The 24,774-nt window shown below is 43.0% G+C and overlaps 1 protein-coding gene across 1 annotated transcript in view; it reads right to left on the bottom strand.

Moving 5' to 3' along the window:
* VPS53 (VPS53 subunit of GARP complex) overlaps nucleotides 1–24,774 on the bottom strand; it is a 472,189-nt gene that overhangs the window by 146,135 nt on the left and 301,280 nt on the right. The window contains exons 14-17 of the mRNA XM_063953873.1: nucleotides 18,180–18,422; nucleotides 12,856–13,003; nucleotides 11,791–11,873; nucleotides 3,576–3,654 (exon numbers count right to left, since the gene is read on the bottom strand). Of these exons, the coding sequence (XP_063809943.1) occupies nucleotides 3,576–3,654; nucleotides 11,791–11,873; nucleotides 12,856–13,003; nucleotides 18,180–18,422 (553 nt within the window). The remainder of the gene's footprint in view (nucleotides 1–3,575; nucleotides 3,655–11,790; nucleotides 11,874–12,855; nucleotides 13,004–18,179; nucleotides 18,423–24,774) is intronic.

Genomic DNA, 24,774 nt, shown 5'->3' with positions numbered 1-24,774 from the left:
CGACCACGCCAACCCAGCACTGCACATCCAGGCTGAGGCGATTGCTGGTCGCAGTATAACACCAGTATGTGTGTAAATACATTTTAGGATACCCTCCTGCTTTTTATCAGCAGGATCCTTAAGGGCGGCCATCTCAGGAGAGGGTAGAGCCCTTACAAGCGTGTGAGCGCTTTATCCACCCTAGGGGGTGTTTCCCAACGCACCCTAACCTCTGGCGGGAAAGGATATAATGCCAATAACATTTTAGAAATTATCAGTTGTTATCGGGGGAAAACCACGCATCATCACACACCTCATTTAATTTCTCAGATTCAGGAAAACTACAGGTAGTTTTTCCTCACCGAACATAATACCCCTTTTTGGTGGTACTCGTATTATGAGAAATGTGTAAAACATTTTTCATTGCCTCAATCATGTAACGTGTGGCCCTACTGGAAGTCACATTTGTCTCTTCACCGTCGACACTGGAGTCAGTATCCGTGTCGGCGTCTATATCTGCCATCTGAGGTAACGGGCGCTTTAGAGCCCCTGACGGCCTATGAGACGTCTGGACAGGCACAAGCTGAGTAGCCGACTGTCTCATGTCAACCACTGTCTTTTATACAGAGCTGACACTGTCACGTAATTCCTTCCAACAGTTCATCCACTCAGTGATGTCACCCCCTAGGGGGTCGACACCTATTACAGGCAATCTGCTCCGTCTCCACATCATTTTTCTCCTCATACATGTCGACACAAACGTACCGACATACAGCACACACACAGGGAATGCTCTGATAGAGGACAGGACCCCACTAGCCCTTTGGGGAGACAGAGGGAGAGTTTGCCAGCACACACCAGAGCGCTATATATATACAGGGATAACCTTATATAAGTGTTTTTCCCCTTATAGCTGCTGTATCTTTAATACTGCGCGTAATTAGTGCCCCCCCTCTCTTTTTTAACCCTTTCTGTAGTGTAGTGACTGCAGGGGAGAGCCAGGGGAGAGCCAGGGGAGCTTCCCTCCAACGGAGCTGTGAGGGAAAATGGCGCCAGTGTGCTGAGGAGATAGGCTCCGCCCCTTTTTCGCGGACATTTCTCCTGCTTTTTTATGGATTCTGGCAGGGGTTAAAATTCATCCATATAGCCCTGGGGGCTATATGTGATGTATTTTCGCCAGCCAAGGTGTTTTTATTGCTGCTCAGGGCGCCCCCCCCCTAGCGCCCTGCACCCTCAGTGACCGAAGTGTGAAGTGTGCTGAGGAGCAATGGCGCACAGCTGCAGTGCTGTGCGCTACCTTGTTGAAGACAGGACGTCTTCTGCCGCCGATTTTCCGGACCTCTTCTGCCTTCTGGCTCTGTAAGGGGGCCGGCGGCGCGGCTCTGGGACCCATCCATGGCTGGGCCTGTGATCGTCCCTCTGGAGCTAATGTCCAGTAGCCTAAGAAGCCCAATCCACTCTGCACGCAGGTGAGTTCGCTTCTTCTCCCCTTAGTCCCTCGATGCAGTGAGCCTGTTGCCAGCAGGTCTCACTGAAAATAAAAAACCTAAACTAAAACTTTCACTAAGAAGCTCAGGAGAGCCCCTAGTGTGCACCCTTCTCGTTCGGGCACAAAGATCTAACTGAGGCTTGGAGGAGGGTCATAGGGGGAGGAGCCAGTGCACACCAGATAGTCCTAAAGCTTTCTTTAGATGTGCCCAGTCTCCTGCGGAGCCGCTATTCCCCATGGTCCTTACGGAGTCCCCAGCATCCACTTAGGACGTTAGAGAAATGGAAGAAAGCATGTGAGGACAGCAACGTTCCTCGAGGATATAGGTGGGAGGGGATGTAGTTACGATCCCAGCGGACGGGATCCCGGTGGTGAGCACACAGACGTCAGAATCCCGGACACCAGAATGCCGGCAGGGGCTTGAGGGCTATTCCCACTCTTGGGTGTCCACAACACCCATAGAGTGGGACTAGAACCTGTGGTGAGTGCAGTGAGCTGGCGAGCCTGCAAGGGGCTTTGTTGCGCTCGTCTCCCACCCGGTGATCTGGCTGCCGGGATCCCAGCATCGGTATGCTGACCGCCGGGATCCCGGGTGCTGGTCAAGCATACCCAACGCGGTGGGAGTAATTTAACAGAAGAAGGCAACATGTGGAATGCAATAAGGTGAATAGCTGTTGTAAAAAGTGCCTTCTCCCTTCCACACTGTAACTTCCCTTAGGAAGGAGATACTTGGAGACTGTTGCCATGGACTTACGGAAAAGGTTCATCTACTTGACACTTTGCTGCAATTATTTTAGTATCATTAAAAATAGAAACTGGGCTGCAAAATAATATCCATATTTTATGATTAGCTGTTGCTCACTTGGGTAAAATATAGAACAACCACATTTACTTTAATACTATGAAACAGCTCTTCTATTAAGAATGAATCTAACAAGGAAATATAACATTCCAGTGCTGGCCATGTCTGTGTTCCAACTCTTGCTCACAGGCTGTTTCTGTTAAAAGACAGTTTCTATATTTATTTTGTGGTTAAATAAAAACATTGACTTTTACACATCTATACCAGACTTCTGAAACACAGCATGGTCTTATTTACCAGACTGAAGGAGCAGCAGCAAGTTTACAAGGGAGTTGACAGAATTCTCAGGAAATAGAATAAGGGAAGATCTACTTTGTTTAGGAAGCGATTTAGCAACTTATGCTGCTTTCTTACCGTGAAATTAACATATATATATATATATATTTATTTTTGACAACGTAGAAAAAGCATAAACTGCTGTTTTTTTTGTTCCGTTAAAAAGCCAATGGATTCACTTGAATTAATTAAATATCCCACTTAAGAGCAAAGAATTCTACAAAAGGAAAATGTTATCTTTTTCATTTGTTTATACAGTATTTCATATTATAAAAGATTTGGGAAATTAATGTAAATGACCAAGGCTAAAGGTTGTGCTATTCTTTCCGATTTTTGTTCGTTTGGTCGTCCCAGCACCCATGGATTAAACATCTATTTCTGAGTGATAAGGGCCATATTGTGATGGCTAGACAACTGGGTCAGAGCATCTCTAAAAACGGCAGGTCTTAGGAGGTGTTCCCGGTTTGCAGTGGTTAGCACCTAACAAAAGTGGTCCAAAGAAGTTCAATCGGTGAACCGTTGACAGGATCATAGGTGCCCAAGGTTCATTTGACAAGTACCTCCTACCTAAACATTGTTGCAGACCAAGTACACCCCTTTATCACAATGGTATTCCCTAAATGAAGTTGTCTTTGATCTTCCCAGTACCCCTTAGGTGGTTTATTTCAGCAAAACAAACTATGTATATATATATATATATATATATACACATACACACCATTGTATTAGGGAAGCCCTTCGTTGACTTCTCTAAAGGTCAAAACCCCGATTAACACTTGGAGTGATGCTAGTGCCGGAACACACCAAAATATATGTATGTATAAATATATATATAGATATATATATATATATATATATATATATAGATATATATATAGATATATATATATATATATATATATATATATATATGTATAGATACTTACTGAACACAGACAGAAAAAGCAGATGAGCCTGAAAAGTACATACCTTACTCATGGCACTAAGTGCAGGATCACAGGCAGAGTCTAGATCTTGCACAAGAAGTTGAATACTGTTGGAAATCACTCTAAACAAAACAGAGCAATAGAGTGTTATATTACTTCCTAAGGAGTTACCTTTATATTGTACCAATAATAAAAAGGTAGAGAGAAAAGTCTACATCTCAATAAACACAAAAATATGGGCGGTCTTGAAAATTTATTTTTATTTTCCACTATTCAGGCAACATCCAGAATCTATAGTGTAAAAAAATAAGATTTTACTCACCGGTAAATCTATTTCTCGTAGTCCGTAGTGGATGCTGGGACTCCGTAAGGACCATGGGGAATAGCGGCGCCGCAGGAGACTGGGCACAGCTAAAGAAAGCTTTAGGACTACCTGGTGTGCACTGGCTCCTCCCTCTATGACCCTCCTCCAGACCTCAGTTAGGATACTGTGCCCGGAAGAGCTGACACAATAAGGAAGGATTTTGAATCCCGGGTAAGACTCATACCAGCCACACCAATCACACCGTATAACTCGTGATACTATACCCAGTTAACAGTATGAAATATAACTGAGCCTCTCAACGGATGGCTCAACAATAACCCTTTAGTTAACAATAACTATATACAAGTATTGCAGACAATCCGCACTTGGGATGGGCGCCCAGCATCCACTACGGACTACGAGAAATAGATTTACCGGTGAGTAAAATCTTATTTTCTCTGACGTCCTAAGTGGATGCTGGGACTCCGTAAGGACCATGGGGATTATACCAAAGCTCCCAAACGGGCGGGAGAGTGCGGATGACTCTGCAGCACCGAATGAGCAAACTCTAGGTCCTCCTCAGCCAGGGTGTCAAACTTGTAAAATTTAGCAAATGTGTTTGACCCCGACCAAGTAGCTGCTCGGCAAAGTTGTAAAGCCGAGACCTCTCGGGCAGCCGCCCAAGAAGAGCCCACCTTCCTCGTGGAATGGGCTTTCACTGATCTAGGATGCGGCAGTCCAGCCGCAGAATGTGCAAGCTGAATCGTACTACAAATCCAGCAAACAATAGTCTGCTTTGAAGCAGGAGCACCCAGCTTGTTGGGTGCATACAGGATAAATAGCGAGTCAGTTTTCCTGACACTAGCTGTCCTGGAAACATAAATTTTCAGGGCCCTGACTACGTCCAACAACTTGGAATCCTCCAAGTCCTTAGTAGCCGCAGGCACTACAATAGGTTGGTTCAAATGAAAAGCTGATACCACCTTAGGGAGTAATTGGGGACGAGTCCTCAATTCTGCCCTATCCATATGGAAAATCAGATAAGGGCTTTTATATGACAAAGCCGCCAATTCTGACACACGCCTGGCCGAAGCCAAGGCCAACAGCATGACCACTTTCCACGTGAGATATGTCAAATCCACGGTTTTTAGTGGCTCAAACCAATGTGACTTTAGGAAATCCAACACCACGTTGTGATCCCAAGGTGCCACTGGAGGCACAAAAGGGGGCTGAAAATGCAGCACTCCCTTAACAAATGTCTGAACATCAGGCAGTGAAGCCAGTTCTTTCTGGAAGAAAATCGACAGAGCCGAAATCTGGACCTTAATGGAACCCAATTTTAGGCCCATAGTCACCCCTGACTGTAGGAAGTGCAGAAAACGGCCCAACTGAAATTCCTCCGTTGGGCCTTCCTGGCCTCACACCACGCAACATATTTTCGCCATATGCGGTGATAATGGTTTGCGGTCACTTCTTTCCTAGCTTTAATCAGCGTAGGGATGACTTCCTCCGAAATGCCCTTTTCCTTCAGGATCCGGCGTTCAACCGCCATGCCGTCAAACGCAGCCGCAGTAAGTCTTGGAACAGACAGGGCCCCTGCTGCAGCAGGTCCTGTCTGAGCGGCAGAGGCCATGGGTCCTCTGAGATAATTTTTTGAAGTTCTGGGTACCAAGCTCTTCTTGGCCAATCCGGAACTACGAGTATAGTTCTTACTCCTCTCCTTCTTATTATTCTCAGTACCTTGGGTATGAGAGGCAGAGGAGGGAACACATACACCGACTGGTACCCCCACGGTGTTACCAGAGCGTCCACAGCTATCGCCAGAGGGTCCCTTGACCTGGCGCAATATCTTTTTAGCTTTTTGTTGAGGCGGGACGCCATCATGTCCACCTGTGGCCTTTCCCAATGGTGTACAATCATTTGGAAGACTTCTGGATGAAGTCCCCACTCTCCCGGGTGGAGGTCGTGCCTGCTGAGAAAGTCTGCTTCCCAGTTGTCCACTCCGGGAATGAACACTGCTGACAGTGCTAACACATGATTTTCAGCCCATCGGAAAATCCTTGTGGCTTCCGCCATCGCCATCCTGCTTCTTGTGCTGCCCTGTTGGTTTACATGGGCGACCGCCGTGATGTTGTCTGACTGGATCAGCACCGGCTGGTGTTGAAGCAGGGGTCTAGCCTGATTTAGGGCATTGTAAATGGCCCTTAGTTCCAGAATATTTATGTGTAGGGAAGTCTCCTGACTCGACCATAGTCCTTGGAAGTTTCTTCCCTGTGTGACTGCCCCCCAGCCTCGAAGGCTGACATCCGTGGTCACCAGGACCCAGTCCTGTATGCCGAATCTGCGGCCCTCTAGAAGATGAGCACTCTGCAGCCACCACAACAGCGACACCCTGGCCCTTGGAGACAGGGTTATCAGCCGATGCATCTGAAGATGCGACCCGGACCACTTGTCCAACAGATCCCACTGGAAGATCCTTGCATGGAACCTGCCGAATGGAATTTATTCGTAAGAAGCTACCATCTTTCCCAGGACTCGCGTGCATTGATGCACCGACACCTGTATTTGTTTTAGGAGGTCTCTGACTAGAGATGACAACTCCTTGGCCTTCTCCTCCGGGAGAAACACTTTTTCCTGTTCTGTGTCCAGAACCATACCCAGGAACAGTAGACGCGTCGTAGGAACCAGCTGCGACTTTGGAATATTCAGAATCCAGCCGTGCTGTTGTAGTACTTCACGAGATAGTGCTACTCCGACCAACAACAGCTCCCTGGACCTCGCCTTTATAAGGAGATCGTCCAAGTACGGGATAATTATAACTCCCTTTTTTCGAAGGAGTATCATCATTTCGGCCATTACCTTGGTAAATACCCTCGGTGCCGGGGACAGACCAACGGCAACGTCTGGAATTGGTAATGACAGTCCTGTACCACAATTTTGAGGTACTCCTGGTGAGGAGGGTAAATGGGGACATGCAGGTAAGCATCCTTGATGTCCAGTGATACCATATAATCCCCTCCGTCCAGGCTTGCAATAACCGCCCTGAGCGATTCCATTTTGAACTTGAACCTTCGTATATAAGTGTTCAAGGATTTCAATTTTAGAATGGGTCTCACCGAACCGTCTGGTTTCGGTACCACAACCATTGTGGAATAGTAACCCAGGCCTTGTTGAAGGAGGGGTACCTTGATTATCCCCTGCTGGAGTACAGCTTGTGAATTGCCGCCAGTACTACCTCCCCTCGAGGGCCGCAGGCAAGGCTGATTTGAGGTAACGGCGAGGGGGAGTCGCCTCGGACTCCAGCTTGTATCCCAGTGATACTACTTGCAGAACCCAGGGATCCACCTGTGAGCGAGCCCACTGGTCGCTGAAGTTCCCGAGACGCGCCCCCACCGCACCTGGCTCCACCTGTGGAGCCCCAGCGTCATGCGGTGGACTCAGAGGAAGTGGGGGAAGATTTTTGATCCTGGGAACTGGCTGTCTGGTGCAGCATTTTCCCTCTTCCCTTGTCTCTGTGCAGAAAGGAAGCGCCTTTGACCCGCTTGCTTTTCTGAAGCCGAAAGGACTGTACCTGATAACACGGTGCTTTCTTAGGCTGTGAGGAAACCCGAGGTAAAAATTTTTCTTTCCCAGCTGTTGCTGTGGATACGAGGTCCCAGAGACCATCCCCAAACAATTCCTCACCCTTATAAGGCAGAATCTTCATGTGCCTTCTAAAGTCAGCATCGCCTGTCCACTGCCGGGTCCCTAATACCCTCCTGGCAGAATGGACATTGCATTAATTCTGGATGCCAGCCGACAAATATCCCTCTGTGCATCCCTCATATATAAGACGACGTCTTTAATATGCTCTACGGTTAGCAAAATAGTATCCCTGTCCTGACAGGGTAATAGACCACGCTGTAGCAGCACTATCCATGCTGAGGCAATTGCAGGTCTCAATATAGTACCTGAGTGTGTATATACAGACTTCAGGATAGCCTCCTGCTTTTTATCAGCAGGCTCCTTCAAAGTGGCCGTATCCTAAGACGGCAGTGCCACCCTTTTTTGACAAACGTGTGAGCGCCTTATCCACCCTAGGGGATATCTCCCAATGTGACCTATCCTCTGGCGGGAAAGGGTACGCCATCAGTAACTTTTTAGAAATTACCAGTTTCTTATCGGGGGAACCCACGCTTCTTCACACACTTCATTCACTCATCTGATGGGGGAACAAAACACTGGCTGCTTTTTCTCCCCAAACATAAAACCCATTTTTTGTGGTACTTGGGTTAATGTCAGAAATGTGTTACACATTTTTCATTGCCGAGATCATGCAACGGATGTATCTAGTGGATTGTGTATATGTCTCGACCTCGTCGACACTGGAGTCAGACTCCGTGTAGACATCTGTGTCTGCCATCTGAGGTAGCGGGCGTTTTTGAGCCCCTGATGGCCTTAGAGACGCCTGGGCAGGCGCGGGCTGAGAAGCCGGCTGTCCCACAGCTGTTACGTCATCCAGCCTTTTATGTAAGTAGTTGACACTGTCGGTTAATACCTTCCACCTATCCATCCACTCAGGTGTCGGCCCCGCAGGGGGTGACATCACATTTATCGGCATCTGTTCCGCCTCCACATAAGCCTCCTCATCAAACATGTCGACACAGCCGTACCGACACACCGCACACACACAGGGAATGCTCTGACTGAGGACAGGACCCAACAAAGCCCTTTGGGGAGACAGAGAGAGAGTATGCCAGCACACACCAGAGCGCTATATATACACAGGGATTAACACTGTAACTGAGTGATTTTCCCAATAGCTGCTTGTATACACAATATTGCGCCTAAATTTAGTGCCCCCCCCTCTCTTTTTTACCCTATGTCGTCTGGAAACTGCAGGGGAGAGCCTGGGAGCGATCCTTCCAGCGGAGCTGTGAGGGAAAATGGCGCCAGTGTGCTGAAGGAGATAGCCCCGCCCCTTTTTCGGCGGACTTCTCCCGCTTTTTTATGGATCTCTGGCAGGGGTATTTTTCACATATATAGCCTCTAGGACTATATATTGTGATTTCTTTGCCAGCCAAGGTGTTAATATTGCTGCTCAGGGCGCCCCCCCCAGCGCCCTGCACCCATCAGTGACCGGAGTGTGAGGTGTGCATGAGGAGCAATGGCGCACAGCTGCAGTGCTGTGCGCTACCTTGTTGAAGACCGAAGTCTTCTGCCGCCGATTTTCAGGACCATCTTCTTGCTTCTGGCTCTGTAAGGGGGGCGGCGGCGCGGCTCCGGGACCGGACGATCGAGGTCGGTCCCTGTGTTCGATCCCTCTGGAGCTAATGGTGTCCAGTAGCCTAAGAAGCCCAAGCTAGCTGCAAGCAGGTAGGTTCGCTTCTTCTCCCCTTAGTCCCTCGTAGCAGTGAGTCTGTTGCCAGCAGATCTCACTGAAAATAAAAAAAACTAAAATATACTTTCTTTTCTAGGAGCTCAGGAGAGCCCCTAGTGTGCATCCAGCTCAGCCGGGCACAAGATTCTAACTGAGGTCTGGTGGAGGGTCATAGAGGGAGGAGCCAGTGCACACCAGGTAGTCCTAAAGCTTTCTTTAGTTGTACCCAGTCTCCTGCGGAGCCGCTATTCCCCATGGTCCTTACGGAGTCCCAGCATCCACTTAGGACGTCAGAGAAAAGGTATTAACCTGTATTACAGTTAAACTCCCAACAGGGTGGATTGGAAGATTTTTTTAGTGTGAACAATTAAAGTTGTTGCAAAATCTATCCCTCTAATGCAGAAACTGGGTATAAAATTGTACACTGAAAAATGTGTAGCAGATCAGCATGGGTTATCTATGAGAAGATAAATGGGTACACTGGGTAAAGCATACCACTGTAGTTGGTCAACTACATAGCTATTATTCGATCACTAAATATTTAACTGCAACTATAAAGCAGAAATTGACAAATTCATTTTTATAAAGTGGATATCCTTTACCATTACTAGTAGTAGCACTAGTACATTTATGATACATGTATAATATTGGGTTATGTAAAATGGATCCAGTTTTAGGTCATATTTCTCCTCTATGTCGTCACTATTAATTACTACATACTGTGCATATGACATATACTGGCATTACTTCAGTAATTCAGCAACACTACTAAGCATCATTTGTTTATTGGATGGCAATAACATTATTCAAGTAAAAAAAAACACTGATTTCTACAGCTAGTTATGGGCGCCAGATTATCTTGGAAAGAGATTTAGGGCCTGATTCAGAGAAGGATTCAATAAGCACGGCAGCTGTGTAAAAATATGCTAATGCTGCAGGAGGAGTCTTGTGCTAAGTGACACCTCCTGCATGTCTGTGTGATCCGCTGCTGCATCCAAAGACACAGCATGGGATCACTCTGCATGAACATCGGCCATCAGAGTAACCTTCAGGTTACTCAGGATTTCCAGGGAATTCATGTTGCAGGGGCCTTGGAACTTTGGATCAGATGACGCAGACACTATCCTTTGCACCCCCACAAAGTGGAGGAGACACTCCTGTTTTGGGAACCTCTTCCCATCACTGCCCTCTGACGGTGCAGAACTCGCACTGTGAATGCACACAAAACATTGGAGTTGTATAGAAACCTTTGATTTGCGTACATCTCTGAATCAGCCCCATAAACAGCCAATAGCGATATTCAATTAGCAGCAGTAATTTACCACGGCTAATTGAACCCCTGCTAGGGATATTCAATTGCCCTCGATTACGGCAGGGCCTGTTTTTTTGCGAAAACACATAGGAACCAGGATAAGTTCACAGACCTATGTGTTTTCGTCTGAAAATATTAATTTTTGGACGAAAAGATGGGGTATAATTGAATAAGGGAAAAAAAAGTTTCAAAAAAGTTAAATATTTTTGTCACTAAACCCTCTTTTTTTCCTGATGAATTCCTAAGGTATAGCCGCTTTCTCTGTGCCTATGGGCAAAAAAAAAAAAAGATTTGTGTTTTGTACGATGTACTTATATACTTTTATTTATTTCATTGTACAGTATGCTTATTTCATTCTCAAATTTTTTATGTACAGTATAAGTGCTGTAACTTTAAATTAAGCTAAAACCAAGAAAGATATATCTAAGTGCTCTACAAATTAATTTACTTTTTACTTAGCGATTTAGGGGTATATTTAATTGAAGTCGGATCCATTCCGACATTCATTTGTCGGAATGGATCCGACCTGGGCTATTCACTGTCATCTCAATTCAGCTTTTAAAAAAGTCGAATTGAGATGCAGGAGCTGAGACAGGGGAGAGCCGCGGGCAGACATGGGGAGAGCAGCGCTGGAGCCGGGTGGATGCTGCTGTGAGCGACGGCTGTGACATCCTCCGGCGCTGCTCTCCGTCTGCCCGCAGCTCTCCCTGGCTCTGCTCCCGCATCTCACTTCGACTTTTTTTAAAGTCGAATTGAGATGGTCGGTTTTAGCCCTGTTTTCGACACAAGCACGTGGATCGGCAGCTATTCCGCCCATCCACGTGCTTTTCGACAAGTCAAATTCCTCGACTTGTCGAATAATTTGGGGTTAGATTGAATAGGTCGGAACCCCTTTTGACCTAAAAAAGTCGAAAACTGCCATCTTTTCGACAGACAGCAGCTTTCACCTTCAATGGAATATACCCCTAAGAAATATTTAGCTACATTAAACTAGCAATCATTTGTCTGCTTTATACCAGTAGATTGTGCATGTTTCGTACAAAAAAATTAACCTTTGGTGGCAGCAACAGGTAGTGTGTGTACACTGAAATTTCATGCAATCCTACCGCATACATTAAAAGTGGAAAGCTGTGCAAATGAATAGCACCATACAGCAACACAAACATCATGTATACTGAGAGTATGAAAGAGAACAAACTATATGAACAGTGAAGTATAGTAAATATCTGTATATCACTTTGGATACAATAAAGAGGCAATGAAGAGATTTAAGCGAAGCTTACGTGCTAAAAGTGTCCATCTCTCCAGTAAGATGTATTCTTTCTATCAGTGTCATGTCTACTTTTTCTTTCAGCTTCTCTTCAAGCTAGTAAGAGATGTGTAATAAAGTTCTTATAATATTTAAAATGTAAGATTGTTACAGATCAACAAAAAAGTCAGTGAGTACATAAACATAATCAGGAAAAAATAAATACAATTTTGTAAAAATTGTGTACAGTACTAGGTTACATGGTGCCAAGCAATTGATCACAGAAAAAGCATAATTATGCATGGTGAGTGTCACTTGTATCAAGTTTGCCTTATGCACTTTTCCCCAAGTTTGCTACTTTGCCTTCATTGTGCTTAATTTTCCTTTAGGTTGTGTCTCCTTTTCGTAAATACTGTGCTACGTACAGATGTGTCCTCATACACTATTGCTGCAGTGGCGCCAAATAGCCCCTCTGTAATTCTGTACTTAGGAATAGTGTTTTGGTGTGGCTAAGCAGCAAGATTTTTAGCACAACAAACAGGTTATATGGCGCAATTAGTGCATTAGTGTATGTGGATACATCTGTACATACCATGTTTTATTTATGGGGCATAACAAAGTATCTGTAGCACCGTACTGTGATCAGAAATACATAGCATAACTATACACACAATGACACAACCCAATTGTGGGTACACTGTTAGTGAGAAGTAGTGCGTTTCAGAAGCAAGCAATGAGCATGGGAGTAGATAGCAAACAGCGCTTGATGACTCTGACATACCTAAGTAAGCAGACAGACCTCATAACAGTGACCGGTGGGGAAAAGGGAGGCAGTGGAACAAGGGCGCACTGGTGACAGGGAAGCATGGATAGTGATAAGAGGAGAAATGAGGGAAAAGGGCCTGGCCTATGAGGGCTTACAGTTTAATAGGGAGTAATGTAACAAGGAGGGTGATCTGGGCGAGAGGACGGTTGGGTGTCTGATGAGCTGAGCATTGAGTTAAGGATGGTAGATACTGTAGGCCTGCTTTTATGAAGTGGTAATTCTTACATGCATGCTTAAAGAATTGGCTATATATTGGTACGACATAATGCTTACTTGTTGCGTTGTTGCTAGGCAGTACTCTGCAGTACTCAGAATACTGCAGATCAGACACAGTTCCTCTGTGGTGAATTTTGCCACTTCAGAGCCTTCCTTTTCCTTCAGGAGACTGGTAATTGTCAATCCAGTGCTGCTGCTACTGGTTCTAAAGGGAAAAGTAAAAGTAATCCATAACTTACGATGAAGTTCGAACAAGAAACTTATCATTGCTAATAACGAAAAAATAGCAGCTTAATAGTGACAGTATTGAGACTATCAAGACCAAATGAATTAATAGCATTCTGGTCATTTAGATTTATCAGTTTAGTGCGGCACAACTGATTAAATGTTAACATATAACTGAGCTGACCCTAACTTTAGTAGAGCCCTGGGAACTGCATAATGAAAATGACAAAGTTGCAAGTGAACAGGTTATGGAGGTGTGACCATGTGGGCCAACAAGAAGCTGCAAGCAAAGAGCTTGCACTTTCCTATTGATTGTTCATTTATACTCAATTTCAGTTTTTTGGAACGGCAGCACTCCAACAGAGCACCAAGAGTGCTGATTGTTTCACGTTTTCAGTAGACAACTAATCTCAGTTTAAAGGAACACTTTGATTCCATTTGTCCTGTCTTGTTTGAGACTAATTAGTATATTTACGTAACAGAAAATGATACTGCGCCACTTGTGGGATAAAAATTCAGTAAAGGATATGATGTTGATTAAAAAACCAAATGTTAATTAAAAAACCAATTGTTGATTAAAAACACACACGTACCTATTTAAAGGTGTCAGCCAACCCTTAAAGGTGCAGTACAGGCACAATACTGCCAATAGGATATAGAATGGGGGAATATGGGTACCGGCGACTGGTGTTGTTTAAAATACATGCACTATAAAATACGATTTATGAGCCAAAAGATATAAAATTAACAAACAAGCCGTTTAATATAATAATGGAATAAAATACAGAATATTTGGTTTAAAAGCATATAAAATCTCAATAAAAAGGTAAGGGATTTGGACTTCGCTTTTTAAAAGGCTGGGGGGGTCACTGCAGGGTATATTTACGTGTAGGAGAAAAACAACAAAAATCTAAGGGTGGAAATGTAATAGGGTCTGAGTTTGCCTTGCAAATGATTGCCGCTTTACAAATACGAGCAATCTCGGCTGAAATCCCAGACCTCTGCAAAAGATTTTGCAAAGTAATATGATTTGAATGAAAGGGTTGTGGAGAATGTGCACATTGACAGATGCTCCATGGTGTGTGAAATGACAAAGGCATTTCTACTACATGTAAGACTTGAATTTTGTGCCAGCTTACAGCTAGCGGTGACTTATTTTGTGCCTTCATTTTAGCAGAGAAGTACATTTCTATTCTGCCGTTGCTCATACTTAGAAAGGTACAGATTTCTCCTGACTAATGATAAATTTAAGCTTCAAATAAATTTAAACAAAATTGTATTTTAGTAGAAAAACTTTTGATGATATATGGTATTTGGTTAGACACTGATGGGACTCTTACACTTTTACATGAGGTGCCAGATGAAAGTTTTCAGATTCCCAGCAAACTTACTTAGAAGCACTTGTAGTTTGCGGAGTAATGACCTAAGACGTAGAGAGAATAGGAGTACTCCTAAAAGTGAGAGTAGTGAATGTGAAGTGGCATTACTCTATTTGTCTGAATGTTTGTATGAATATAAAGTGGCATTAGCTCACTTATACCCAATATAAAAAAGTGTTATTTGTGAGTAAGTTTTGCAAATGAGGTTCACTTTAGACATACAGGATAGTGTACTGTGTGAAAGTAATGCAATATCAATGTTAAGAACAATGAAAATGAAGCTTGTCTAACGCATTTTTTTTTAAAAGATATGATAAATCAAGCGGCTACAAAAAGATCTGCCATACCCTATATTAGACTACTACTAAAACTTTTTTTTATCCAATTCTATTACAAGGCAAGTGGGTTAAAATGGTTAATGAACACAGCTGTTATCAGTGACCCCATCCACAATGACCTTCTGAACAAATTGGGTAATCAGTGAGGTTACATTTCTTCTTTTTCAAGTTCTTCAAGAAACTGAGCTGTTTTGATATTCCGCAACAGCAGCATAATATAATTTATTCAACTCCAAAATATGTTCACATATTTTTGCAAGCACAGCTTCACTTTAACGGTATGGAAAGTACAATGATTAAGAACTTTCTGAAATTTGATGACAGACTTTAATAATGACAACTGACTGGGCCCTGGCTTTATGCACAAGCTAAGAATAGTTCCTGGAACACGTCTGAAGGCCAGTCACTCACTGTCGCTATAATGGCTATAGCCTGTTGGGAAGATCTTGTACATTCCATAAACCTATTCATTAACTTTTTCGGATTTCCAAACAATTACGAAGACTTATTTTAACAGACGGCGGAGGAGACTCCTTCCTTTCTCGTGTCCAAAACATATTTGTTTTGGAAGCAACTGCTGTTATTCAAAGGGTTGAAGGAGAGCATATTCCAGGTATGCCTTTTTCAGTCCCCAAAAAAAGAAAATAAGTCTTAGGAGTTTCTCACTGGAAAGGAATCTGCTGGTGTCTTGTTGCAAGTATAAAAGAAACATACACCTATCCAACTAGCACAATGATCCACATGACCCCCTCCTCCTTTCAAGGCAGAATAAAGTTTTATTGGACTACAGGGCTACTACTACATTTAACAACAGACATGGTATATGTGCACGAAAACAGCTATTCATCTGTAGGAAACACAGCCGACAGAACGGCTTCCTTACTGTGCTATACATATGTGGGGAATTTACAAGCCAGCTGAGCATTGAGACATTAATAAAGTGACGCACGGCTCAGACTTTGCTTGTAAAAGAAACTAACACACAACTGCAAAACTACTGCTTTGTTCCTATACGCAAACACCTACAGTATAAGTAGCTTATTTTCAGCGTGTTAAAGAACCCCTACTTATGAAATGTGCAGCTGCTATCAAAAGAGAATTCTCATGCGTAGAAATAAAAATATTAAGCACTCAGCACCTCTGGCTCCTAAATTCTAACACACTTTATTAAAAGAGAAGGGTGAGAAGACGCACGCATGAATAAGTAGCATGTGTAATTTTACTCCAGGTCATCACACCCCTTTCAATGGCAAGGCTTGTTTAACTTCCCAAAATGGCATGAATAGCTTATCACGTTCTATCATATATATCTATGGAATCTGGGTCTTTAAGTGCAAATCGGTGCAACATGCGGGAGCTTTAGAACACTCAACTACTTAGACTCTCCTTTAAAAGAGAATTCCCTTATTTTTGTTTTAAAGTAGGTCAATGTGAACATCAACATTTATTTAAGCTCCAGCCTCCAGCATGTTCCATTTCGCTTTACAGAAAGGACAATGGTTATTTAGATACTTAGTGCAGCACTTGATACTTCATAATGTAAAAAAAAAAAATCGGTGTCCATTCTAAGCTAGGTAAAACAGGACATTTACTGTAGGAAAAACTTCACAGGATATGGAATTGGATTTAGAATATATAGAAGGTGAAAATCTCTGGCATAACTGACTTACAAGAGAAAGCCTCTTAATAGGTCAAATTGCACCTTTCACATACATTTCTGTAGCAGTATACTGTACTATGACAGTCAGTGGTGCACCCCTAAGTCATAATAATAATAATAATAATAATAATAATAAACAAGGAAAAAGAAAAGACTGTGGTAGGGGGCACTCTACTCAACAGAGATATGTACTTGAATGCAGTTGGTTACTAAAACATAATTTTATTACATTTACTTTAAAAACAAAAGAGGATTAAACCTTTGCATATTAGAGTAGCTCTTAAATAAAATGCAAAATATCACAAAAATTGTAGTTAATAAATCAAAGTAATTAAAGCACAACTGTGCTATAATGTGTTGAAGTACAGGAAAAAAGTTACTATTTGTGGTTCAGTAAATATAGGTACAGGATGTATCCGGGATCTATGGATAGTGTAATTTGTCCATACTGTATTCAAAATGTTTACTTAAGGATGGAATCTACTATTTTCATCATTTTGTATAGATCACTCAAAAATAATGACTATCATCTCCATCTATGCTTTCCCTACCAAATATAGGATAGTGAATGTGAAGTATGGTTAAGTTGCTCCAAATATGGATATATGTAATATATTAAAAGTACTTGCTGTATAAAAAGAAACTTTAAATGACCAAAATTGTTTATCACATATTATTACTATAGAGGCATACAGGATAGTGAGACAGATGTATTAAGCCTGGAGAAGTAATAAAGCAGTGAAAAGTGCAAGGTGATAATGCACCAGCCAGTCAGCTCCTAACTGTCCGTTTTTAAATCCGTAATGATTGGTTGGTGCGTGATCACATTGCGCTTATCACTACTTTATCACTGCTTTATCCCTTCTCCAGGTTAATACATCTACCAATGACAGATGTAGGGCGGAGAATAAGAAGGTGAGATACCAGCACCATACTTAAAGAACTTAAAGATAGTGAAGTGGGTGGTATCAAGCACTAGGGCATAGTTAACGTCATCCTGGTGCGAAAAAGTAGTGCAAGTTAGGCAAAGTAGTGCAAGTTAGGCGTATCACCATTCGGTGGTGTGATACACACCCTAAATGATATATAAGGTGACAGATCAAGTGCATTAATGCTATAGTGTTGGCAATAAATGCTCAAATAAAAAGTATATTTAAGTGTATATCGTAATACAAAGCAAAAAAATGTAAAACAGTTAATAACTGCTGTATATACAGATATAATGCCAATGAGTCAATGTAACTATATAGGTGGCTGGAGCAGGTAAATAGTTAATGGTCACTGTATATGCAGATATAGTACAAATAAGTTAATATAACTATACAGGTGGCTGTAGCAGGGGCGGATATACACAGAGTGGGGTATACTAAATGCAAGAAAACTCAATGCAAATAATAATAAATCAAAATACTACATCATATCGCTGAGTCATGCCGTCGTCCGGTATGTACCCAGCTTTAGGCCGATAGTAGTAATAATAATAAAGAAGAAAAAAAGGTTTCCTATGCAAATATTTACTTTCTTACAGATAATATATAAAGAAAGAAATTTACTTTAATGCCTGTTTTTATGTAAACAAATACAAAAGTAGAATATTTTCAAAGAATGAAAAAAAGAAAGAAAGAAAGAAAGAAAGAAAAAAAGAAAGAAAGAAAGAAAGAAAGAAAGAAAGAAAGAAAGAAAGAAAGAAAGAAAGAAAGAAAGAAAGAAAGAAAGAAAGAAAGAAAGAAAGAAAGAAAGAAAGAAAGAAAGAGGAAAATAAAAAAATAAAATACTTACTTGGGCAGATTACCAGACAGAATTTTCAAAGCGTATTCCCGCAGGTACTTCTGGAATATAGAGGTAAGGGCAATCATTGGTTCCCCAGTGCTCAGTTGGGAACACTGCACCATGCACTTTTTGTAGTAAACAAACAGGTCAGCACAACTTGGAAGAACAGCCCCTGCATCCTCTGAAGTTGATTTTGGTGGACCCTGGGCCTTAAAATCTCCTACAAAACGATCAATTAATTCTCCAAGGTTCCTGTGGGGAAAAAGAAGTGCCTGCTTTGAGTGATAGTTTTGACTAAAGCAAAATTGTAGACTAGCAATATTAATACATTTTTAAATATTTCAAAATATTCTGCCAAGGTTTGTTCGTATATATACTAGTGATGAGCGGATTCGGTTTTACTCGGTTTTACTCGGTTTTACTCGGTTCTCAAAACGGCATCTTATTGGCTCACGGATGTCACGTGTTTTGGATAGCCAATAAGATGCCGTTTTGAGAACCGAGTAAAACCGAGTAAAACCGAACCTCGCTCATCACTAATATATACTGTACTGTACATATGGGATATTTTATCTGTAAACCTGTTATAAAGAGATCTGGAAATCATAAAGAACAGCAATTATTTTGCTAAGTATAGGGAGATAATCTCACAATTAAGGAGACCAATCCCGGGATCACGATTGGCAGAATCCCGGGATCAAGACTGGTGGGATTCCAGGATTTAGGCCAAAAAAAAGACCAAGATTCAATCCGAGCACAACTCTCACACATGATGGTGAGTATTGGTGTGGGCCCGAAACCCAGGATTGAAAAAAAGGCCCGGGATTGGCCTCCCTACTCACAATCACAGATAAGATCAACCAGTGTCTCTTCCAACCGTAATGGTGAAGAGCACTGCTATACGTACCAAGTAATGACTGTATAGATTAAAAACTTGCGAGCAGGGCCTACCTACCTCTATGTCTGTCTGTTCTTACCCAGTTTTATCACTGTTTCAAATTGTAAAGCGCAACGGAATTTGCTGCGTTATATAAATAAATAATGATGATGGAGAAACTGATTCTTTTTGTAATATGTTTTAGTATATTTAAATCAAACTGCTCAAAACTGTGGAAAAATCCCTTACCCAGAAGAGCTCAAGTCCCTAGCATTCTGGATAACAGATCTTATACCAATATAAATTTAATGTGCAGCAAAGTGGTTTTATATTTCTACTGTTTTTATATGTTCCATTATTATCCAAAAATGTTAACATTTGCCTCCAAACCACGTTTATTTTCCGTGTACCTGATGGAAGAAAACTGGAGATCTGATTTCTACTAAAACCTGCCAGTACCAGAAGAAATCATATTTTACTTGCGTCCAAATCAAAGTAAACAAGTCCCTGTGAAGTTACTTACTCCATGTACTTTTATCTATGCATACCATTAAAAATGCATAAAGAAAAGTCACAGAAAAAAATACGTTTGGTCACAAAATAAGTAATTGAGAAAACTAAAAGTAGTCTACTATTTTATTCAGGGATAACTGGCAGAGGGTATTTACTAGTTTCAGTCCTAAAAGACGGCATGTTACAACCATTTTCTAATGACAATTTTGATTATGGAAATAAAATATCAATATAGACTAGCACTGACCTCCTTTTTTTTTTTTTTTAAACAGGACTGTAAGGTAAAGTAACTTATTAAGTAGTACCAATTGCGTTGTCTTATTTACAATATTTAAATACAGATAACATTTCAGTATGACACTGTGGGCTAGATGCACCATCGCTTGGAAAGTGATAAAATGGAGAGTGAACAAGTACCATCCAATCAGGTCCTAACTACCATGTCACAGGCTGTGTTTGAAAAATGGCAGTTAGGAGCTGATTGGCTGGTACTTTTCCACTCTTCATTTCATCACTTTCCAAGCGATGATGCATCCAGCCAGGTTACTGTGAACCTAACAGTGGGGTAGATGTATTAACCTGGAGAAGGCATAAGGAAGTGATAAACCAGTGATATGTGCAAGGTGATAAAGGCACCAGCCAATCAGCTCCAATATGTAAATTAACAGTTAGGATCTGATTGGCTGGTGCCTTTATCACCTTGCACATATCACTGGTTTATCACTTCCTTATGCCTTCTCCAGGTTAATACATCTGCCCCAGTGAGTCCTACAAAAGTGAATATTACAGAGAAAGAATACGGACTAAGTAAATGAATTAATTTCATTAGTCAGCAAAACATGAAGTACACACACAGGGCTTGACACATTTTTCTAAAATCTAGGAGCCAGGATGAAAGCGTAGGAGTAAGACCCCCCCCCCCCCCCCCCCAGAAAACAAAAATGCAGAAGCTCTGAAACACAAAGTCCACCCCTATCCTGTCCCCCGACCCACATTACTGAGCCGCTCAATTCCTCCCCCCACCTCCCCCAGGCAAACAAAAACCCACGGCTACATAACTAAGGGAGTAACCCTGAGCAAACCAGCCCTCCACAGCCATATTAATGAGCAGCTAACCCCCACGAGCAACCAACTCCGATGGCCATACAACTAAGCCGGTACCCCCAGGCAAACCCGCCCTCCGCTGCCACCCCGCCCCGTGCAAACATCCTGCCCCATGGACACATCACTACCCTATACGAAGCTGCAATCCCTGGCCACGCACAATAAAAAAAAAACTACACCACGCAATAGTGCAACCTTATTTTTACAGATAGATTTTATATATATATATATATATATATATATATATATATATATAGAGAGAGAGAGAGAGAGAGAGAGAGAGAGAGAGAGAGAGAAACGGGCGGCACTCCACGGATTTTCAAAAAAGAATTGAGACAGCTACACAAGCTTAGTTGTCAACGTTTCAGGTGCTGTTTAATCACACCTTTCGTCAGGATCCTGAAACGTTGACAACTAAGCTTGTGTAGCTGTCTCAATTCTTTTTTGAAAATCCGTGGAGTGCCGCCCGTTTCTCTCTCTCTGTATTTGCTCTGCTTGGACCGTGGGAGGGCACCCAGGTATTTAATCAATTTGTTTGGAGTGCCGGTCATATTGGAATTGTATATATATATATATATATATATATATATATATAAACTTGATCATGGACCGGCACTCCTCACAGCCGTGGTAACTAGCTCTGGTGCCTCCAGAAAAAACGTATAAACAAACGTAATAAAGAAAGACCTGCGGCACTCAGAGACTTAAACGGTGATAATCATGGTGATCAAGGTGATCACCTTGACAAAGGGGCGTGCGAGCCCCGAAACGTTGGTTCGTTTACTGATGTGAATACATGATTATCACCGTTTAAGTCTCTGAGTGCCGCAGGTCTTTCTTTATTACGTGTATATATATATATATATATATATATATATATTATCCTGGACATAGTCCGGCACTCCACAATGTCGCTAAAGGTGCTTCGGTGCCCTCTGTTGTAGGCATGAGGTATGTACAGAAGAACACAAAGTGGCGGAACTCAGTCTGCTTAAATGGCAAATCACGTGTATTTAAAACACATATTGCAAACACCGGTGTTCTAAATATGTGTTTTAAATACACGTGATCTGCCATTTAAGCAGACTGAGTGCCGCCACTTTTTGTTCTTCTGTACATACCTCATGCCTACAACAGAGGGCACCGGAGCACCTTTAGCGACATTGAGGAGTGCCGGCCTATGTCCAGGATTTTATTTATATATATATATATATATATATATATATATATATATATAATAGGATTTTAATACCTACTGGTAAGTCCTTTTCTCTTAGTCCGTAGAGGATGCTGGGGACTCCGTAAGGACCGTGGGGTATAGACGGGATCCACAGGAGACATGGGCACACTATAAGACTTTGAATGGGTGTGAACTGGCTCCTCCCTCTATGCCCTCCTCCAGACCTCAGTTAGAAAACTGTGCCCAGGGAGACGGACATTTCGAGGAAATAATTTATTGTTTAAACACGGTGAGTGTCATACCAGCTCACACCACGAACATACCGCAGAACGTGGCATTCAATAGAATACCAGCCAATGGCATGAACAATATACAGCCACATGCTGAGAGAATATGTAACACAACCAGTGTGTCAACACAACCAATAATAAGACACCGCATGCCATGGCATGCCCAACGTCAGCAACAGCCTGACAGAAAAGAAACACCACAAGAGTGTAACCATAGCCAATAACTGCAGACACAGTACACACTGGGACGGATGCCCAGCATCCTCTACGGACTAAGAGAAAAGGATTTACCGGTAGGCATTAAAATCCTATTTTCTCCTACGTCCTAGAGGATGCTGGGGACTCCGTAAGGACCATGGGGTTTATACCAAAGCTCCAGACCGGGTGTGAGAGTGCGGACGACTCTGCAGCACCGATTGAGCAAACATGAGGTCCCGATCAGCCAGGGTATCAAACTTGTAGCGTAGCCAAAGTGTTTGAACCCGACCAAGTATCGCTCGGCAAAGTTGAGCCGGCGAGACTCCTCGGGCATCCGCCCAAGAAGAGCCCATCTACCTAGTAGAATGGGTCACCACCGACTTCGGTAACGGCAATCCAGCCGTAAAACAAGCACGCTGAATCGTATCACAGATCTAGCGTGTAACAGACTGCAGATACGCAGGCGCCCCAATCACGCTGGAGCATACCGGACAAACAGAGCCTCTGTTTCCCCAATCTGAGACAAATTGGCGACATAAATATTCAAAGCCCTGACTACATCGAGAGACCTTGAATCAGCCAATGCTTAAGCAACCACAGGCATCCAAAAGGCAGGTTTCTGCGAAACACCGAAACCACTTTTGGCAGAACTATTATCCGAGTTCTCAATTCCGCTCCATCCATCTGGAAGATAAAACAGGGGCTCTTGTGAGACCCAGCCGCTACTTCCGCCATCCGCCCTGCGGACGCCAAAGCCAAAAGCATGACCACTCTCCAAGGGAGAAATTTTAACACAACCTTTTATAAAGGTTCCAAACATTTTGACACAAGAAAACACCACATCAAGGTCCCATGGTGCCAATGGGGGCACAAATGGAGGTTGGATGTGCAGTACTCCTTCCACAAAGGTCCGAACTTCCGGAAAGGTTGCCAATTCTTTCTCGAAAGAAAATTTATAAGGCCAAAACCGCACTGAAATGGAGCCTAACTTTAGGCCTGCACCCACACCTGCTTGCAAAAAATAAGAATTTACTTACCGATAATTCTATTTCTCGGAGTCCGTAGTGGATGCTGGGGTTCCTGAAAGGACCATGGGGAATAGCGGCTCCGCAGGAGACAGGGCACAAAAAGTAAAGCTTTTCCAGATCAGGTGGTGTGCACTGGCTCCTCCCCCTATGACCCTCCTCCAGACTCCAGTTAGGTACTGTGCCCGGACGAGCGTACACAATAAGGGAGGATTTTGAATCCCGGGTAAGACTCATACCAGCCACACCAATCACACCGTACAACTTGTGATCTAAACCCAGTTAACAGTATGATAACAGAGGAGCCTCTGAAAGATGGCTCCCTAAACAATAACCCGAATTAGTTAACAATAACTATGTACAAGTATTGCAGATAATCCGCACTTGGGATGGGCGCCCAGCATCCACTACGGACTCCGAGAAATAGAATTATCGGTAAGTAAATTCTAATTTTCCCTATCGTCCTAGTGGATGCTGGGGTTCCTGAAAGGACCATGGGGATTATACCAAAGCTCCCAAACGGGCGGGAGAGTGCGGATGACTCTGCAGCACCGAATGAGAGAACTCCAGGTCCTCCTTTGCCAGGGTATCAAATTTGTAGAATTTTACAAACGTGTTCTCCCCTGACCACGTAGCTGCTCGGCAGAGTTGTAATGCCGAGACCCCTCGGGCAGCCGCCCAAGATGAGCCCACCTTCCTTGTGGAATGGGCCTTAACAGATTTAGGCTGTGGCAGGCCTGCCACAGAATGTGCAAGTTGAATTGTGTTACAAATCCAACGAGCAATCGACTGCTTAGAAGCAGGCGCACCCAACTTGTTGGGTGCATACAGTATAAACAGCGAGTCAGATTTTCTGACTCCAGCCGTCCTTGAAATGTATATTTTTAAAGCTCTGACAACGTCCAACAACTTGGAGTCCTCCAAGTCGCTTGTAGCCGCAGGCACTACAATAGGCTGGTTCAGGTGAAACGCTGATACCACCTTAGGGAGAAAATGCGGACGCGTCCGCAGCTCTGCCCTATCCGAATGGAAAATTAAATAAGGGCTTTTATAAGATAAAGCCGCCAGTTCAGATACTCTCCTGGCGGACGCCAGGGCCAGTAACATAGTCACTTTCCATGTGAGATATTTCAAATCCACATTTTTTAGTGGTTCAAACCAATGGGATTTGAGGAAATCTAAAACTACATTTAGATCCCACGGTGCCACCGGAGGCACCACAGGAGGCTGTATATGCAGTACTCCTTTGACAAAAGTCTGGACCTCAGGAACTGAGGCCAATTCTTTTTGGAAGAATATTGACAGGGCCGAAATTTGAACCTTAATAGATCCCAATTTGAGACCCATAGACAATCCTGATTGCAGGAAATGTAGGAAACGACCCAGTTGAAATTCCTCCGTCGGAGCACTCCGATCC

Source organism: Pseudophryne corroboree, chromosome 2 (genome assembly GCF_028390025.1).
Source record: "Pseudophryne corroboree isolate aPseCor3 chromosome 2, aPseCor3.hap2, whole genome shotgun sequence".
In the NCBI taxonomy this organism is placed as follows: domain Eukaryota; kingdom Metazoa; phylum Chordata; class Amphibia; order Anura; family Myobatrachidae; genus Pseudophryne; species Pseudophryne corroboree.
Note: the sequence above shows the minus strand (reverse complement) of the source record. Positions and strands in the feature narration are given on the sequence as shown.